The sequence below is a fragment of the Labrus bergylta genome, chromosome 12, assembly GCF_963930695.1.
Source record: "Labrus bergylta chromosome 12, fLabBer1.1, whole genome shotgun sequence".
NCBI lineage: Eukaryota > Metazoa > Chordata > Actinopteri > Labriformes > Labridae > Labrus > Labrus bergylta.
Genome location: NC_089206.1, coordinates 19,493,896 through 19,512,884, shown reverse-complemented (window position 1 = coordinate 19,512,884; position 18,989 = coordinate 19,493,896). Strand labels below are relative to the sequence as shown.

The 18,989-nt window shown below is 38.9% G+C and overlaps 2 protein-coding genes across 8 annotated transcripts in view; one reads left to right on the top strand and one right to left on the bottom strand.

The window, feature by feature from the left end:
- Positions 1–9,695, top strand: part of ccdc30 (coiled-coil domain containing 30) — a 28,875-nt gene extending 19,180 nt beyond the window's left edge. For all 6 annotated transcript variants that reach the window (XM_065961002.1, XM_065961000.1, XM_065961001.1 and 3 more), the window contains 5 exons: positions 399–540; positions 679–815; positions 6,403–6,520; positions 7,119–7,183; positions 7,281–9,695. In XM_065961002.1, the coding sequence (XP_065817074.1) occupies positions 399–540; positions 679–815; positions 6,403–6,520; positions 7,119–7,183; positions 7,281–7,485 (667 nt within the window). In that variant the 3' untranslated portion in view covers positions 7,486–9,695. The remainder of the gene's footprint in view (positions 1–398; positions 541–678; positions 816–6,402; positions 6,521–7,118; positions 7,184–7,280) is intronic.
- A 79-nt stretch (positions 9,696–9,774) lies between these two features.
- Positions 9,775–18,926, bottom strand: znf362b (zinc finger protein 362b). Of its 2 annotated transcripts, none has more exons than XM_065961006.1 (9): positions 18,618–18,926; positions 16,737–16,800; positions 16,224–16,452; positions 15,858–15,962; positions 14,834–15,152; positions 13,896–14,120; positions 13,517–13,595; positions 13,186–13,344; positions 9,775–12,412 (listed from the first exon to the last, which is right to left on the bottom strand). In XM_065961006.1, the coding sequence occupies exons 2-9, from the start codon at positions 16,797–16,799 to the stop codon at positions 12,296–12,298; spliced, it is 1,296 nt and encodes a 431-aa protein (XP_065817078.1). In that variant the 5' UTR covers position 16,800; positions 18,618–18,926; the 3' UTR covers positions 9,775–12,295. The 2 variants fall into 2 exon arrangements, with proteins under 2 accessions (XP_065817078.1, XP_020487853.3); XM_020632197.3 differs by having other exon boundaries at positions 16,224–16,479; positions 18,618–18,922.
- Between the last annotated feature and the right edge of the window lie 63 nt (positions 18,927–18,989).

Sequence of the window (18,989 nt, the reverse complement as noted above, 5' to 3'; positions counted from 1 at the left end):
GATTAATGATGGGTATTTGTAGAAAATATCTCAGAGAGTAAGGTCTTTTACCTGCTCTTTTGTAAAGTGTCTTCAGATAACATTTGTTATGAATTGGAGCTATACAAATTAGAATTGGTTGATTAATTGAACCTATTAGCAGACATACCTTGAACCCATTAACAGGAATAAAGAATATATTACTGTTTTGTGTTTAATTAACTTTTTAACTGACAGTTAATCTAACTTTTGTTATGAATGTGTACCACACATACAATCCATGATTCATTTTATATATATATATTTATTATTATTTATTTTTTCTAAATAATCATTGTATACTTGTTTTATGTAAAGCACTTTGTAAACTATGTTATATAAAATAATTATTATTATTGTTTTTTTTTTTTATCAACCAGAAAGTACAATGAGAAGCAGAGTCAGCACAAGACCAAGCTCCGTCAGGCCAAGCAGGTCTTCCTCAAGGCTACTGCACAGAAGGACCGCATCATACAGAAACTGGAGAACGACTTGGTGCTGGCCTCCAGCCTCTCACACAAGGTCACACACTTAATGCAGAAGGCTAGCAAAGCCCCTTTATTTCCAAATAAGAGATGTTTGTGCCAGAATACCATTTGAATAATTTTAACATCTAAATTGTCTGTACTTTCTTCCTATCTCCTCCTTGGTGGCTTTCAGGAGAAGGAAAGGATCAATACAGTGATGGAGGAAAATGAGAAACTTCTGGAAGAGAAGAGGGAACTTTTGCGAAATATAAGCGAGGCAGAGGAAATGGGCAGCAAAGGCATGAGGACTGCCTCAACTGTACAATACAGGTATCTTTTGAAGCAGACTAATGATTTACCGGTACATGGAACTCGAGCATATGTTGCTGGTTCTTTTAAAAGTTGGCAATTGGATCTTTTTTTTTCTGTGTAAATCAAGAATTAAGATTTTGAATTCATGCTAGATTCACTTAGTTTTCCCATTGCTGCTGATAGGGAATCTATTTTGATAAAGAATTGAAACATAAATAAAATAGAATAAACAGAAAAAAGGGAGGAAAAAATTTAATTAGATTTCAAAATAATAATAATGAAAATAAATTAATTAAAAAAGGGGGGGGGGGGGGGCTACCTCAGTTCCGCCTCAGTTCCACCTCAACGTTGTTCATCGTCCTTTTTCCAGTGGTATCTGTAAGCTCTCATAATACTGTTAAAAAAAAAAAAAAAAAAGGTTTTCCGGGCGGGGATAATGACAGTATATCATCTGTTGTATTTTTTGCAGGAAGATCTGTAAAAGAAGAAATACTTTTCTGGACAAAATATCTTATTGGGAGATATTTAAAAAATGGTTTTGAAGAGGGGCAGTTGGAGCAAACAGCGTAGACCTTAAGTCAGCTGTGTCAAAACACATGGCTATATAGGCTGCTGTATTATTTTAAAAAAATCAAATTAAGCTACTTGTACAGAGAACTGTATGTTAACATGAACAAAACAGGTCAGGCATTAATCATTAAGCTATCCTTGCATAATATGAAAAATATCTATTTCAGAGAGAGAGAGAGAGAGATTTTTGATTTTACAAAACAAATGTATTTACAATAATTAACAACAATTAACAACATACTTTTATACAGCATAAAGAAACTGAATATCACACGATTGACTTTTTAGATGCTAAAAAAAGAATTGAAGATGAGTTTCTCGTCTTCTACAGAGTAGATTATCGCTCCATCACACCATGTTTCAATGAAATCTGTAAAATTAGTCATAGCTTTAAAGAAATTAAAGTCCACCCAGACTCTGGCTCTTACTAAAGAAAGGAAGAGGTCAATCACTTCCTTTCCTTGCCTGTTCGCCAACTGTTTTTTCCTGCTGAGATAAATTGCCAGTTTTGCCTGTCCTGATAAAACATTTAAAAGTTTCCATTTAACCCGTTTGTTTTGCTGTTCCCTGCTCCAAAGATAAACAGTTTTTGACCATGTCTCTTTAAAACCCATAAAAACCTTCTTTAAAACCCCAAACAGATCGCTGAGTCTGACACACACTGAAAAGCAGTGAAAAATGGTTTCCACAGACCCACAAAGAAACATTCATTAGACACAGAAGGATTATTATTGCTCCATTTAAAATCCTCCATTGCAGATCACCAGATCTCTTGTTCAGAGGGCTTTTATAAAAAACCCTCCACACTGGCTTGATTTAGTCAGCCACTTTCAACCATTGTCTCCACTTGGTGTCCACTCTGTTTTTCAATATACTCTCAATTAATACTTTAACACACACACAAAACAATTCCTTACCTCTAATATTATACAAGTTCAAACATTTGTCATCAGTCCCTCTCACTTGAAACACAAGATTTTATTGTGAGGCCTATTTCAGGAAACAGGTCACTGTCAATGGGCACTTCCATCCTGCTACAGTAATCCTGCAGCATCTCCTTCTCTTCCCCTGTCAGTCTGAGACGCGACAGTCTGAGCACTCCGTCCACAAAACGTGCAGACCGGAGACCAAGAGCAGAGGTCACTGCTGCTGTATTGTTCAGTTCAGGTCCAGCTACGTCCACGATCTGTCTCAGTGTGGTGTTGTCAGTGCAGATGAGAGCATGCGTGAGGCCCATTAAGGATGTGTCCTGAACATCCAGCCGGGCCCCATAGATCAGAGGCTCCTCCAGCAGCCAGTGTAGGGACAGTGTGGGCTCTAGTCTTTTCCATAAAAACAGTTTCCGGGTTTTGAAAAGGCTCTGATAAAAAAGCAGACAGGTTGCACAGATTAAAACAGTCAGTATTCATTAAAAACAGTGAGGAGTCTAGTCCTAGTCTGTTCACTTTTTTAAAAATGCTGCTGGCCACTGGTCTCCAGACCACATCAGCTGGGCCAGTGAGGAATTTCTGGAGAAACAGGATTCTGAAGGCGGCTACTCTGCTGGCCAGGTGGAAAACAGGTAGAAACAGCACAGCCTGTGGAACCCAATGCAGCTTTTCCCAGAAAAAGTCCAACATCACTGATTGCAGTTGTTTAAGAAGTCCAGCAGGGGGATCTATTGATGCCATCTTGTGCCAGAGTCCACAGGAGACCAAGTTGTTAATGATGAGCACTCTTCCTCTGTACGACATTTGTGGCAGCAGCCACCTCCACTTCTCCAGCCTCCCCTTCACTTTCTCCACCACCTCCTCCCAGTTTTTCTGTACAGTTAGCTCATCCCTTAAAAAAACACCAAGATACTTAAAACCATTTCTTCCCCATGTTAGTCCTGATGGTAGGTTGGGCAGCGAATGTGATTTAAAACCAACTGCTAACCCTTCACTCTTCCCCCAGTTCACTTTTGCAGATGATACTATACCAAATTCCTTTTCTATTGAAAACACTTCTTTTTGATTTTTTATCATGACAATAACATCATCTGCATAGGCTGACACAATAAAATGTTTTGAACAGTGAGGTAAAATGAACCCTTCAATGGAAGACCGTATTTTACAAAACATGGGTTCTATAGAGATGGAATATAACATCCCTGAAAGAGCACAACCTTGTCTTATTCCTCTCTTAATTTTAAAAGGTGCACTTTCAGTACACTCTCAATGTCCTGGTACAAAACCTTGATCATAGCAATGAAACCAGGGCTGAAACCAAAACTCTCCAGAACTTTCCAGAGGTAGAGGTGCTCAACTCGGTCAAAAGCTTTTTCTTGATCTAATGAAATGAGACCAAGGTCTATATCCAATGAACTAGAGGCGTCCAAAACATCAGGAATTAAAGACACATTGTCATTAAAGAGCTTTTTTGTAAGAGAATATTCCGGTCCATAATAGTCCATAGATTCCGGGAGCTTTTCCTCCCTCCATGCTCTGCAGAGCTGTGGACAGCTCCTGTAGCTGTAGAGATTCTCTGATCAGCTGGTTGTAGTCCTCAGAGACATGAGGTAAACAATCACAAAAAGACTCAAACAGCTGTTCATTGTCAGTGTACTCACTGTTGTAGAGCGCTGAATAAAACTCCACAGCATGTCTTCGGATGTCTCCAGCTTCTTTCAGCTCCTGTCCTGCTGCTGTTCGAAGGCCATGCATACATTTACTTTGTCCATTCTTTTTTTCCATTCCAAAGAAAAACTTGGACAGGGCGTCCATCTGAGCCACACTTTGGAATCTCAATCTGACGAGGGCTCCCTGGGCTCTGGTGCCCAGCAGGTCTGCCAGGGCTTTCTTTTTAGCTTTGAGAACTTCAATATGTCCTTGATTTCCTATGGAATCTATCAAGGACTGAAGTTCCACAATATCAATCTCTAGAGCTTTTACAGATCTGGTAATGTCCCGTGTGACATTGAGAGTGTACTGCTGACAGAAAACCCTGATTTCAGCCTTCCCACAATCCCACCACTGTACTGTACACAATGCTAATCAGTGCGATGTCCGATTTTTTTTCCCTTGGGCAAGACACTTAATCTTGAAGTGCTGCCGCTGCTTCGTCGGCAGCGTATGAATGGGATTAGTTACTTCTGATGGTCTCACTACATAACAACCACTGCCTCTAAAAGCGCTTTGAGTAGTCAGAAGTAGTCAGAAGACTAGAAAAGCTCTATACAAGGTCAAGTCCATTTACCATTTACGCACACCGGCCCTCTTGTCTTCAGTACCAGAAAAAATACCTTGTATGTACAACCGAGTACAACTATGCATGTGCGCACTGATAGACCCAGGACAACCGGGGAGAGCTGCCTTGCCCCCAGGAGGGTTGTAACCCTGCCCGGCGGCATTGCAGTGACAAGAACATTTTTGACATTACTTCTTCTGACAAATGTAAACACTGCACGGCTGTGAGCCTGGATGCATCAGTCGGTGCATCTTTATTTTTAAAGTGTGCGTGCGAGTGCTTGTGATGCTGAAATGTGTAAGTAGAACATCTAACACTGGAACAGAGTCTCTTCTCCTCTTCTGGGCCAGAACGGACAAACAAGGCTCCAGGCCCACACGTCAGAGAGACGGGGATGACACTGGCTATTATTAAAAACAGAACGCTTCGTAAGCGCGGCCAGAGGACAGGGAACATCTGGCACGCTCGCTGGCAGTGGTTTTGACCCCTAAGACCCCTTCTTCTGTGGGTCTGGTTGCCTGGTCAGCCTGTTGGTTAAAGGGCTTCCTTTGCCAAGTAACTTTGGTGGCAGGAGCTTCATGTTGCGCCGAACGGGGGGCCTGAGCAGAGCCACATGGCTCCCTTTGGTCTTTGTCCACCATCTTGTGGCGTCACCATCTTATTTTCCATCTCCTTCCCTGCACCCCCAAAGCTCTTGCTCTCTCTAACACACCGCAGAGGGAGAACTTCCATGATTATTGTAGTATTGATTGAGAGCCCCCTGGCAGTGGAATCTACATATCTTTAAAGAGCAGTAGTCTGTGATTACTAGTGCATGTGCATTGTGATAACAGCTGGGTGCTGATTGTGATATCAAACACAGTTGTGTGTTTTGTATTTCATTCTGTTTTTGGAGTTTGGCTCAGAGAGGGAGAGAGGAGGAGCAGGGTGAAGAGTGACAGAGTAGGTGAACTGGCAGCTCTACAGAAGACACATATTATTTTTAATGCAACATAAACTACGGTATATCAATATTAACGACATTGTTCTACACTATATCTGAAAATATATATTGATATATTTTAAAAACTCAATATATAGCCCAGCCCTAGTATGGGGCTGATTTAAGTCAGCCCCATACTAGCAGCTTTTAGTTGTTGTTCCGTGTCGCTACAATTAGTTTTATTCAGAAGTTGAGTCTGATTTTGTCCAAAATTGCTGCACTTTTAAAAAGCAATACGGTCTAATTTGTGTCAATCATGTTCGCACACTGACTCTGAAATCCATCGACTGTTTTGTCACAACCGTGTGTGTGTGTGTGTGTGTGTGTGTGTGTGTGTGTGTTGTGTGTGTGTGTGTGTGTGTGTGTGTGTGTGTGTGTGTGTGTGTGTGTGTGTGTGTGTGTGTGTGTGTGTGTGTGTGTGTGTGTGTGTGTGTGTGTGTGTGTGTGTGTGTCTCTATCTCAAACATACTGACAGCCGCTGTTCAGCTTTGTATCAAACTGGACCACTGACATCCTGATATTCACCTGGAAGTTAGAAGGATAATTCCAAAACTCCTTTATCAATACGTTGTATAAATAGTGTTTTATTTTTTCAAGGAGTGAAAGAACCACCAAATCATCTTCACTGCTTGATAACTACATTTAGTCTCTTACTGTAAACTTTTGTAATTCATAGAAAAAATTTATACATCAGAGCAAGTATTCTGTGCGCAAGGTTTTGTATCGGGATTCAGATAAAAAAAACGAATCCACACATAATGACTCATTGTGCAAATTCTGAACTATGAATTACAAGAAAGAAAATGTCACTGTTTTTGAGATTGTGAACTTGAATCTGTCTTTTAGGGTCAACGTTTTAGAGATGGAAAACAGACAACTTCAGGATCGAACTCTGAAGCTCTCCAATCAAGTCAGTTCTTTGGAGCGTGCCCTAAGGAATGTCCAGTCACACTACAGCGTGGAGGTAACACCATGCAGATCTTTATGGTGTAATAGGACATGCCACCCAAAGTTCTCAGGTTTTATTTTATTTCAAAACAGCTCATAAAGCATTGAAGATATGAGATAAAGAATTTCAAATGTTTATGCTGTTGAAAAATCATGAAAGGTGGAGTATATCACGACTGAGGCTAAATAAAGATAAAGATAAACTTTATTGATCCTCCATGGGGGACATTTTTTTGTCACAACAGCTCAAAAACAGGAATATAATTATCAAAAATAACAAGAAGTTAAAAATCAAACATATGTACATCAGTTAAATAAAGACAATAATAGAATAATACAAGGTATGTACACTTCCACTTGTGGCAAGAGTTATTATTATTGAAAACACACACAGTGTGAAGCATTGATATGCGTCATGAGGTGGTGATGCTGTTAAAGAGTCTGATTAAACAATCTGACTACAGATGGAATGAAAGACCTGCGTCTGTGTATGTATCAAATGTAAGAGAATGTTCTTGACCATACTTTAAGTAAATGGGGGACATGTCCTGTATTTCACTGTACTCAAAAAAGTTGGTGTGTTTTGGTCTCAAATGGTTAAAATTTCTCAACAGAATGCAAAGAAAGTGCCCCCCTCTGATAGCCTTTGTGATGGCATCCTGCGTACGTCTTCGCTAAGGTAAAATTGAGTAATTGGTGTGTTTTCATATCATTGCATACAGATGGATGCTGGCACTTGTATTTTCCAATATTTCACACTAATTCTATGTCAACAGTCTGACATCAGGTTCATGTGACCCGCTGCACATCCTTGATGCGATCTGTCATGTGAAGGTGGGTGAGTGTGTGGTGGCGGATTCGACTGCTGCTGTGTCCATGCAGCAACCATCGGAGCAGGGCTACCTGAATCTCATCTCCCCCCTGGTTCCTCCAGACTCTAAAGGAACAGAGGAGAGCAATAATGACACCAACCAGGTATGAGAGGTTTTGGTGAGGCACCACAGCATCCAATATCCTACAAATATAGAATGCAAATCCAGCTTGTTAAAAGCCAGTAACAATGAACAGGCGCTTCCACCGTAGTTGTTCTCAGGGTGATATAACTTTTGTAAATGCAAAGCAGATTCTTGTTTGGCTTGCAATTTCTGTTTCTGATCCGGGTCCAGATAAAGAAAATGAGTGATTTATTTAAAAAAAAATGAACTGCAAGTGTCAATCAATTACTGTAAAGGCATATTAAAAAAATCATCTTACAGGAGAGTGAAACTAAACACGTGGCTTGATAGTGTTTGTATGCAAAGTTATGTTGCATAAGCCGGGGAAGCACCAAAGCAAATCAGAACGTTTGTAAGCCTTATATTGGCTCGTGGAAATGATAATCTTTGTTGTACCATTACATTATTCAAAAAAAACATGTAATGGTGCAACATATGGAAATGTTCAGCAAAGTAAATGTCTTAAAGACATTTCATGAGGGAAACTGACTGACAAATGTTTAGCTTGAGCACTTTACGAAATGTTTTACTCGTTTTAACATTTTTGAAAATTGTAGCACTGGTTACGGGTACGTCTCAGTTCCCTTAATTGCATCCACGCGTCCTACATTTGGCTCCTCCACTTGCGTCTTAGTCCCTCCCACCAGAGATACATGGGAAGTAGCAAGGAACTGAAGCAGAGGAGAGAGGAAATGAGGAGATATGTTTTAAGAGACACGAGACGTCCTTTCCTTTACAGCGTCACCTGAAGCGACGTCCGTTTGTGATGATATCAGCTGATCACGTTCAGCTGTCAGTCGGCTTTAACAGCTGTTTATGTCGGCACAAATACGCATTGTATTATTTCTAATAAAATACACAGTAAATCAAATATAAAGTCGGGAGTGAGCGGCCTACACTGTAGTATTGATTTTATAGAACTTATGCTTAATATTTCATTGTTAATCTTCATGTCAGACACTTTATTTATTCCCAGCTCATAACAGACCGACTCTTCACAAACTGACAGATGTTTATAATCTGTTTAAATGTCCGATGTGTCCGTTTAGTCTTTTTAATGTCAGTCAATGAGAGGTATTTGATAAAGGGGCGTGCCTGTCAGTAAAAAGACTTCCATAAAGTGTGCTCTTGTGTATCCTCGCTCATCGCTCCTCAGATCTCCCTCCTCTCTCTTCCATCCTCTCTCCTCCTTTCAGTTATAAAGAGCTTTGGGACGCTCCTTAACTTGGCGGTTCTAGAACTACTTCCGGTTTGGCCGAGGAGACAGTATTTAAGAGAACTGAGATGCAGGATATATCAGTGTCTCATGCAGTGTACTGATGGCGTGTATTATACACATGTAAATTATTCTTTGCAGTTTTCGATGGAAAAAAAGCCTCCTATGGTGTTGTATGTTTATGGTTTTACTGTATCTAAAAAAACTTGGAACACAGATCAGCATTTTTTTTTACGAGTTTACAAAACAGGAATATAGGAAAAGGACTTACCATATATGGCAGTTAATATCGCGATCCTTAAGAAACGGGACCATTCTGATATCTGTTATTGGTTCTGTTTGAAAGCTTAAGCTGCTCCAGTATTTACATTCTGAGCTCCACAATTAGTTTTTACAAAAAAGCCAAAATGTCAGTAAGCCAGTAAATTAAAGTAAAGGTTTTTTTTTGTTGCTTGTTTGAAGTAACTGAAGCTGTTTTTTGTGTTGGTCAGAAATTACCTTTACCCTTCTACAAGGAGATGTGTGTGACATGGCAATAAACTACAATTTAAAGTAGAGGCGTATACAACTGGAGAAAGATTGTTGATACCATATTTGAAAAATAAATGTCTTCAAATCCCTTCATAAAAGCAAAGGATTAGATATATATATTAAAAATAAGTTATAGAGGACATGGGCACATTAAGTTTTTTTTTAACTCACAACAGCTAGGTTGTGAGTTATAAAACTTTTTTTGTGCAGTAATTATTGTGTACGCACACAATTGCACATCCCACATTTAACTTATTCTTACCACTACATTATTTTGTGCCGATAACAGAGTTGTACACTGTTTTGTCTTAAATGTGCCTGAAATGATGAGCCTATTTATGTCAGATGTAACCTGAAACCTTATGGACATGAAAAATATCATGTCAATGTTGTATTCATGTAAATGCTTTTTTTACATTTATATTTTCATGAATAAAAGTGAATACATATATAGTGCTTGACTTTTCTCTTCATCTTTTAGGTTTTTTTTAAGATAAATATGTTTTGTATGAACCAAGAAATCAGTGATGAATTTATAACAGTCTGTTTATTAAACAAGGTAAAGATACAAAGCTTTTTTTCTTTTTTAAAACATTGATAACCTTAGTTTAACTTCTCAGTCTTGGCTGTGCATATTTAGTTGTCTAGAAACTGTATATGAAACCACAATGCAAGACAGGAAAAAGTGTAGTAAATCTACGCAATATCTTTTCATAGAGAACATGGGTTAAACAGTTATACAGATTACAGCTCAGAAACTCCATGCTGAAGGATAAAAATAATAAAAATGTTTACACAACCGAATACTGCAGAACACAATACAGAGTAATGGAAATGTGATGATAAAACAGTTAAGGCTTACATGTAAATAACTGATAGAAAACATGAATATTAATAACATATGAGTAGACTAAAATAATAACAGAAAGTTCATACATAAACCTTTACAAAACCCAAACCGAACATGTTTATTAAACGTAAAAATAGGAACTTTAAATGAGTAACATGTTTTACAGTACAGCAACATGTACATTTTCCGGTTATCTCGAAAGAGGGAGTAGGTTGAGGAGGCAGGGTCTGTTGTTGGCGTAAATGTTTTTCAGGCCAGTGGCTTGAGTAATACGTTTTTATTTTTTGAAAACATACTATATACTGTATATGTATTTTACATTATTCTCTGTTCATCTCCAGCGTGATATCTAGCTGTAGCACCTTTTCAGAAGTGCCCTGAAGAATAGTACCATCCAGAGGTTAAAGTTTCCGTTAAAATACAACAAACAATACCATGTACAATAAAAAGAAAACTAATGAGAAAAAAAAATGAAAAGGAGAGAGGCATCACCTCTACAAAAACTACAAATTTCTTTAACTAAAAATATAGACTAATTGAATATGACTTATACTGCAGTTTATACCAAATGGGTAAAGCTTATTTAAATGAAAAAAAAAAAAACTTAACTGGGTCAAAGTAGGTATACAGTGACTTCACATTTTGGTCCAATATTTTTCTAATGATAAAATTACTGCTCCCGTAAAATGTAACTTCAAGTTTTTTTCAAAATTTGGGCTTGTTGGAGCACAGCTGGCACTGATATATGTGCAAGATTTCCGAACCGCTAACACTAGTCAAAGCTTAACTGGGTAAAGAAAGCAAACACACACTATGACAAGATAAGCTTCCTCTCAACACCTCACCAAGGTTCTTTATGGCACTAGAAAATGAGACGTGAGGAAAACATGTCTAAAGCAGTGTTACTCTGATCATACCTTGTGATCAAAAAGGTGCCATAAAAGTGAATATCAAATATGGAGTAAATTTTGGAAGTAAAAAAAAAAACATTCATCTTTCTTCCCTCTTTCTTGCCTCCCAAAGTCAATAATACAACTTCTTGATACAATCATTAAATGTTTGAATTGTAATCTACCGATTGCCTTGCTTAAATTTTAGATGACCCTGTAGATTTGTGTAAAAAAAAAAAAAGTAACAGAAAGACTGTTATCTACACACAGTCTGTACTCTTAGCTGCCACAAGTAATGCCCTTTGGCATTTTCCATCCAACAAGATTTGAACAATTTGAGCAAAAAACCACAAGGCCTAAAAGTGCTTTAAGATTATCTTTGGATGTCTCCAGAATACACCCATCCAACATTGTTGTTTTTTTTTCACTTTCTCAATTCTTTTTAAAGATCCCATATTATGCCCTTTTTGGGGTTCGTATATTTCATCTATGTACCTACTTTTGTACGTTCACAATAGCTAAAGTTTGAAAAAAGTGTCTGTTTTCATGTACTGCTCCCTCTACGCTCTGAGTCCGTCAGCTACGCCCTGTGGAGCCCACACTGTTAGACCCCACGTGGGCCAAGTCTGCTCTGATTGGTCTGCCGATCCGCTCTGTCGTTAATGAGCTACAGGGCTTGCCACAACGAGCCAATGGGCTTAGATCAGTGATCTCACACTGACAAATTTTTATCGAGGGGGGCTAGAACCGAGCATTACATGCAGCTAATGCTACAGCTAACAGGAGGACGTAGGAGAAGCCGCATTTCCGCGGACTTTGAATTTTTGCACATAGATGTGCCTAAACATGCACAGGACACTTGGAAAACACACTAAAGGGCATATAAAACCAGAAAAAGCATAATATGGGACCTTTAAGGGCAAATATCATCTGGCACATTTTTGGGAAACCATTTCATGGAAGAGGGGAAGAAAAAAAAAACTAACTTAAATATTTCTAATGGCCAATGCATCCAGCAGTTTATATGATGCTTACGAAAAAGTGCTTATTAAATCTGACGCAAGACATTCTTTGCCACTTGATCCTCCAGAAACATCTAGCTGTATTTTTTACATTCACAAAATAACGCTGTGCTCATTTTTGACAGACGGCCTGTGTGGGGATGGATGGAGGCAGCCTATATACTGAATGCTTATGTCAGCGGTTATAATGCTAATGTAAGCCTTATGTAGATGGCTCTGGGTGCAGTCCTCATACACCGGCCTTACATAGATACTGAATCCAACCTGCTGCTGAGTGGCTGGGGAGCTCAGATGAGGGAGATGCGAATGGGGATGCTGGGAGACTCTGTCCTTTGAGGCGACTGGTGGCTTACTAGGTGCTCCACCACCGTGTGTTTGGACATGTGCTTCATAAGGTAGGTCTCCTACAAACACATGAACACACTGATGTTTACTATAAGGAAATGTAACCCTAAACTCACATGTAAATTAAGATATACCTAGATTACAACAAAATGAGAAATATTTCAACTTTTGAAGGAAACTGGAGACTACACATTTGATCAGAAGCTTTTGAAAGGTATAAATCAAAAGAAGACACTGGCTGGTCTTTTTTCCTTTTTCATTCATGTCCTGCAACGAAAGAATATTGCAAAAACAAAACTTTGTACAGTCAAACATCACTTTTCTTAGCTGCTCTTATATGAAGTTAGTGAAAATGTCTTGATTAATTATTTAGTGTAAAGAAATATCTGACAACAATTCCACAAGCACTGATCCTAGCTGACAGAACTTAACTAACAAAGATTCATTATACATTTGCTATTTTAGAAGCTGGCATCAATAAACTTTGGGCATTTTCGCTAAACGTTTCTGATTGTATTCTATGATCTTTTTGTTGAGTAATTAATCATTTCAGCTCTGGCGTTATCTTGTAGCAGAGAAATTTGAAGATGAGAGGTGCTGTATAAATATTGTGATCTTTGATCTACATGAGTCACATGTGGCTAGCAAAAAAGTACTTTGTTTAAACTACTGTGTACTTGGTAGAACCTTGTATGCCAAAATGGGGTGTGAACTCTAAATAGCAAAAAGAAAAAGGCTTAGCATTTTTTTTGGCTTGATTCAATATGAGCAAGAGAAACATAGAGAAAATCTGACACACAAAATGATAAAAGATAACCTGTTGTTTACTCACTGAGGTGTATGCCCTTCCACACATGCTACAGCAGTAGGCCTTAGCGTTTTTGATGGCGTGCGCTGACAAGTGGATCTGCAATGATGCGGAGTCTGAGTAGGCACGGTAGCAGTTAGGACATTTATACGGCTTGTCTTTATTGTGCTGCCTCTGGTGAGACTGTTCAGGAAGAGAAAGAAGTTTTTATTTGAGATATTTTTGATAACATTCAATTAAAGCAAAGAACATGTTTATGTGTAAACCAAATTCTTTTTTTGCTGTGTTGACTAGTTCATTGAAAAGGGACAGTTCCTTTTATGGCAGATATATCAGTTGTGACAGAAATACTGACCTGGAGGTTAGACAGCTGGGTAAAAGCCTTTTCACATCCAGGGTGAGCACATTTATAAGGCCTATCACCAGTGTGGATTCTGTTTCAAAATTAGAAATCAAAAATTACTTTAAATTTTCTTTTTAAATCATTAATGAAGAAGAAGAATGAAGGGTTGAAAATAAAGTTAGACTCCACAACAAATTCTATTACTACCCCCCCCTCCCTCTAAAATACAAAGGAGAAATACCTAGCTGTAAAATGGAAAATAATTGGAAGATGTTTGCTCAATTCCCCAAATTAAAAGTCAGAAATATAACATTTGTGAATGACACGCGTCACATTTGTTCTCCTAAAGCTAACCTGATTTCCCAGATTTAGGGTTCACAGCTGGACTGACCTGGTGTGCTGCTGAAGGTGTGACAGCTGACGGAACGAGTTCTCGCAGTATGAGCAGTGGTAGGGTTTGATCCCCAGGTGGATGCGCAGGTGCTGGGACAGGTAGGAGGCGTTGGCGAATGTCTTGGAGCAGTGGGGACACTTGTGTGCTTTGGCCTCCGTGTGGGACTTGGAGTGAATCTGCATCTCAGACTTGGTTAAGAAGGTGAGCGGGCACACTTTGCATCTTGATGGAAATAAAGGAAACAAAAAAAATGAACAAGCATATAAAGACAAGCAATAAAGTGAATTATTTATCAAACTATCAAAATGACTGTCCCAATTCATTGTCTTTTAGATTGACAAAATCAGGACACCAAAAACTTAACCATTTATGCAAACTATTGAAGCATGCCCTCAAAACCAAAATCATTGTAGTTTGATTCTGGATTAATTACAAAAATAGGAAATCATTTAGTCCATTCATTTATATTTTTCAGATTATATTATATTTTTCTGTGTTTTGCCGATCCGATCTGTCATTGGGCGAGAGGAGGGTGTACACCCTGGACTGGTCACCAGTCAATCACAGGGCTTCATTTATCTTCTAAAGCTTAGATTTATTTTATTTTTTTCATGGATCACCATTGTTTTTACATCACAAAATTAAGTTTAAGTCACAATTTATTTTGCCATTATCTTCATGAAAAAACTAAAGTAGAAAAGCAGTTTGAAGAAATTTGATTATAGGAGTGAAATATCACTTGACATCCCAATAAGTGAGTCAGGTGAGGTTACTCACATCTCAATAATCTGCAGTGTACTTTAAACCAAACCGATGTCGGTGCCTATTGATCTTTAGACCACAATTATATATTTAAAATGTATTTTCAGAAATGGCCTCCAATCTGTGACTCCATTAAAACTGAAGAGTAATAGTAGCTGGTTCTTGTGTACAACCTGTAGGTTTTGCCCTCTTTGGGTGCAATAGTGACACAGCCTTGGTCAGCTAGGATGGGATAGGGCACCACAAGCAGAGGACCAGATGAGTTTTCTGCTTTGATCTTCTTTCGTCCCCGGGGTGCTTTTGGTGGGGGGCCCAATAGTCCAGCCAGACCTCCAACTTTCATGTGGTCCATGCCAGGACCGCTAGCTAGCCCAGAGATGATGTTCACAGAGGGGGTGCCACCCAGACGGTTGTGGCTGCTGGAGGTTGGGGTTGTGGGGGTTAGTGCCTCAGAGGTGCCATGGCTTTCAGGTCGGGAAGAGGGAGCCAGGCCTTCGGAGAAGAAAACAAGAACTCTCAACACAAGAACAAGAACCTTCAGAATTTTGACTTGACCGGGTTTTGATTACTTTAATCACAAAATGATTGTTATTGTAAGTGAAGCTCTTGACTACTGATCAACATGTTTGGTACATGTGTTATGGGATATATTACAATGAACATCAAGTCTGTTTTACATTTTCTAGGTCTACTTACAATTCACGCCTCAAAAGGTTTTCACAAGTCTGTTCAAGGATTTTTCTATTTTACAGAAATAACAACCAATGGTTTCCCGTAACAAGAAAAAAAACATCTTCCTGATTCCTAAAGCTGAAGCACAGTTTACAAAATGGTTAGCTATGAAATAAAGAAAATGGGACTTGTGTTAAATAGGCTTAAACTTACAACACCACTGGTATGGTTGTTCAACAGCTCAACAAGACTGGTGTCTCTTCAATGCATAACACTGACCAATATGTTGTTTTATATCCTGTTTATGTACCATAAGTCAGGTTATCTGGAAGTGTTGAGAGCATTATAGTAGAATGCACTCGCTTCACAATATAGTCTATTTGTTCATAACCTAACTTTAAGACTGGGAACTGTTTTATAAATGTCTTATTTGATGTCATGTAATCATTTTAACCAAGTTATTACTAAGTTATTATTCTGATATTTCTCCATGTCAACAGACCAGAGATCAGCTGACTTCAGCACCTGATCGATGGTTGAGCCGTCCATGTTGCTCGCTGAGCTGTCTCATGTGCCAGTCCTCCCACAGTCCTTTGGCCTTAACTGCTGACTTGTCATCCATGTTTCCATCTGGAAGTTTTCAGGTGATGGCATTAGAAAATATTTTAACAAAAATAATAAAGACTGACCTTATTTCGTTGTCAAATAACACACAGTTCATATAAACTTTCACCGCCTTGTTGGCATTTTTTCCAAAAGTTCCCTGATTTAAACAGGTATCTGATCAAAGTAAACAAGACTAAAACTCATTGTTTAGGATACTTCATGCTGCTGACACACGATTAACAGTGTTTCAAATGTGGTGCAGCACAATAAACACAAAGACTGTACCTTGTCCAGAGCTGGAGGCAGGGCGAGCATGCAGAGCGATGTCCGGCTGTCCGGAGCCCTGCTGCTGAATGTGGTGGCCCGACAGCTGCTGCGGCTTCAGCACCGGCATGCTGTGCTGAGCACTTCCATCGGGGGAAGAGGTTGGCACCAGCAACGTCTGCTGGGAAGGTGTGGAGGTAGGTGGCAGGTGTAGGGGTCTAATCTTCTCAGCCATCAGCTGCTCCTTGATCTTGTTAATGAGCACCAGGTTATCCAGCTGCAAGGGTTAACGGGTCATGCTCAACAGAAAACAGCCACCGTGTGTGAATGTCAATCATGACCCAATAAAAATGTCCCAGGACACAAGACAAGCTCAACTTTGTAACTCTACAAGACAAACTGGGACAGCTTCTCACTGTGAGATTTATTTCACTGACTGGTGCTGAATGGCTGAAAAGACATTCACACATGGAATTAAAAGGCAATCAAACGTGAAATGTCACAATAGCTACATGTTACTTGGGTGGGACTTACCTGGCCTGGCATTGATGGAGGTGGCGGCCAGAAATACGGGTTGTTAAATCGAGGCTCTGCCATCCTAAAATGAGTAACATATATCTCATCACTTTTGAAGTCAAGTTATTCTAAAAGATATGCTATTTAAAAAACACATTTCTTAAAGCCAGTTAGAATCAGAGGTCTTTGTGATACAATTTTTTTTCATTGTACGAAGAACTGATAGATATAGATAGAAGATAGATACTGTATATAGATAGAATTGCAAAATCAGTATTCATTTAAGTATGAAGAACATAATTTGGTGCTCAAACACATTTTCTCTAAAAAAAAAAAAAAAAAAATGTTGTCCGCAGAAAATAGAGTTTTAAAATTCTATCTTTATTAATCATGAAAAAATATTCAAGGATATATTTTGGGACATATCGTGCTAGCTAGGCTAAAACAACATTGCAATAAATGCACAATTAAGGCCACTTAGAGGATCATAATAGACGGGCCAAAAGATGTTTGTTATAAGGGTGCAGATGGTTGAGATGTTTTCAAATATCTGAATCAAATGGATGGAGAGGAAAATAAATGACAAATAAAGACAACAATATAATGAAGATGAAAAGAAAAAGGAAAAGGAACTGAATAAAAAGAGAAAACAAGTAAATCAAATTGATTTATACAAACACACACGCACACACAAACAATAGGCCTACTGCAAAAAAAAGGATTCCCTTCTTCTGGCAATTTGATACACTTGCTTCAATTTTCTCTTGGAAAAATTAAATTATTTGTTTGGCTTTTTTTTTTTTTTTACAAATAAAAAGTGAAAATAAGTAGGATGGATCGATTAGGCTAGGATCCGTTTTTTTAGACATGAGTTTGCTTAGTTGTCATGGAGATTACTTGAGCAAATGGCACATGCAAACTCCATTTACTTAAGAAACCTTGATATGTGATTGAAAGATGGGACACAAAAGTGCACAGGATGTAAGGCTGTTTTTGAACAGTGTAACACTTTAATATATTTCATCGTGTAAATTAGGCCTGCTGTGTCGCCTTTAAATTAACTCTGATAAGTCTCAAAATAGCGTCTCACTTAAAAAACAAAAATCGAGACCGACAATGCCATAGCAGTTTAGCTTGGACATTTAGCTCTATTCCTTTTGTCTGAGAGTGAATTCCTGAAAATAAGTGGACGAAGCTTTAAATTGTCACATATAGGCTTGAAAACAAAACTCTCCATTCTTTGACGTTTCGGACATGTTGGCCGTCTGAGGACATCTACGGACGAACTGATGAATATTGTTCCTCCCGGTGCGGCTCAGACATTCTCAGACAGTTTTCTTTAAACATTTCCAGACAAAAGAGAAACAAAAATGGCAGCCTTATTTTTATAAGGCGGGACGCCATATTCTGCAGACCCCAAAATTTTAGGAGGATGAACATGTTGTGAGAATGTTGATGGCGACAAAAGCGACCAACGCGGACACAAAGGTGTGTTTATCATGTCAAAGGCATGAATGATTGTTTACGGCGAATTGCAGGTTTGAATAGCCCGGCCTCCCAACCTCTTAAAAAAACTGACACTTCCTACAACAACCATGCCCTGCAAAAAACAGAAACGGACAAGATGCAGGCTCGATCAGAACAGCAGAGCGATTAAAACAAATGTAGCGATGCGTTAATGTCAAAACAGAACTAACGCAAAGTGCTCTGTCTCTGTACAAACGCCGTGCCATCTTAAACAAATTCACTTTGAGGGCTGTTTTTTTTTTTACATTCTGCAACTTTTGGACGAATCAAAGGACAGCTATTACATGTTGTGCACAATGCACGGATTTAGGAAGCTATCGCTCATCGGAGAATTGCATAGCAGTGAAAACACGAAAAGACATGCACAAATACCTTGTGTCCTGATTGCAGATATTGTCTTGCGAGTACAGCTATAATATAAAAGCTTGATGTTCTTTCTGTCTGCCTCCAGTCGGACCACCGCTTCCGGGTCGCTTTGTTCACTTCTGGGTGCTGCTGCAGCCTTACCATCCATGCAGAACAGACATTGAGGAAATATTGTGCTTATGTTGCTTTGAATTTTTACACGATGACCTAGGCCTACTCAATTCACGTTGAAGGGACAGCCCGTGAACACTTTAATGGCGCTGTTTCGGCGCTTGTTTGGGTCTGATTTTGCGCACAGATCCGCATGGGTGGAAAAGTCACCTATTCAATTTCGTTTCCTCAAATAACGGCGCAGTGTAAATAAAGGTAGTCCTTTAT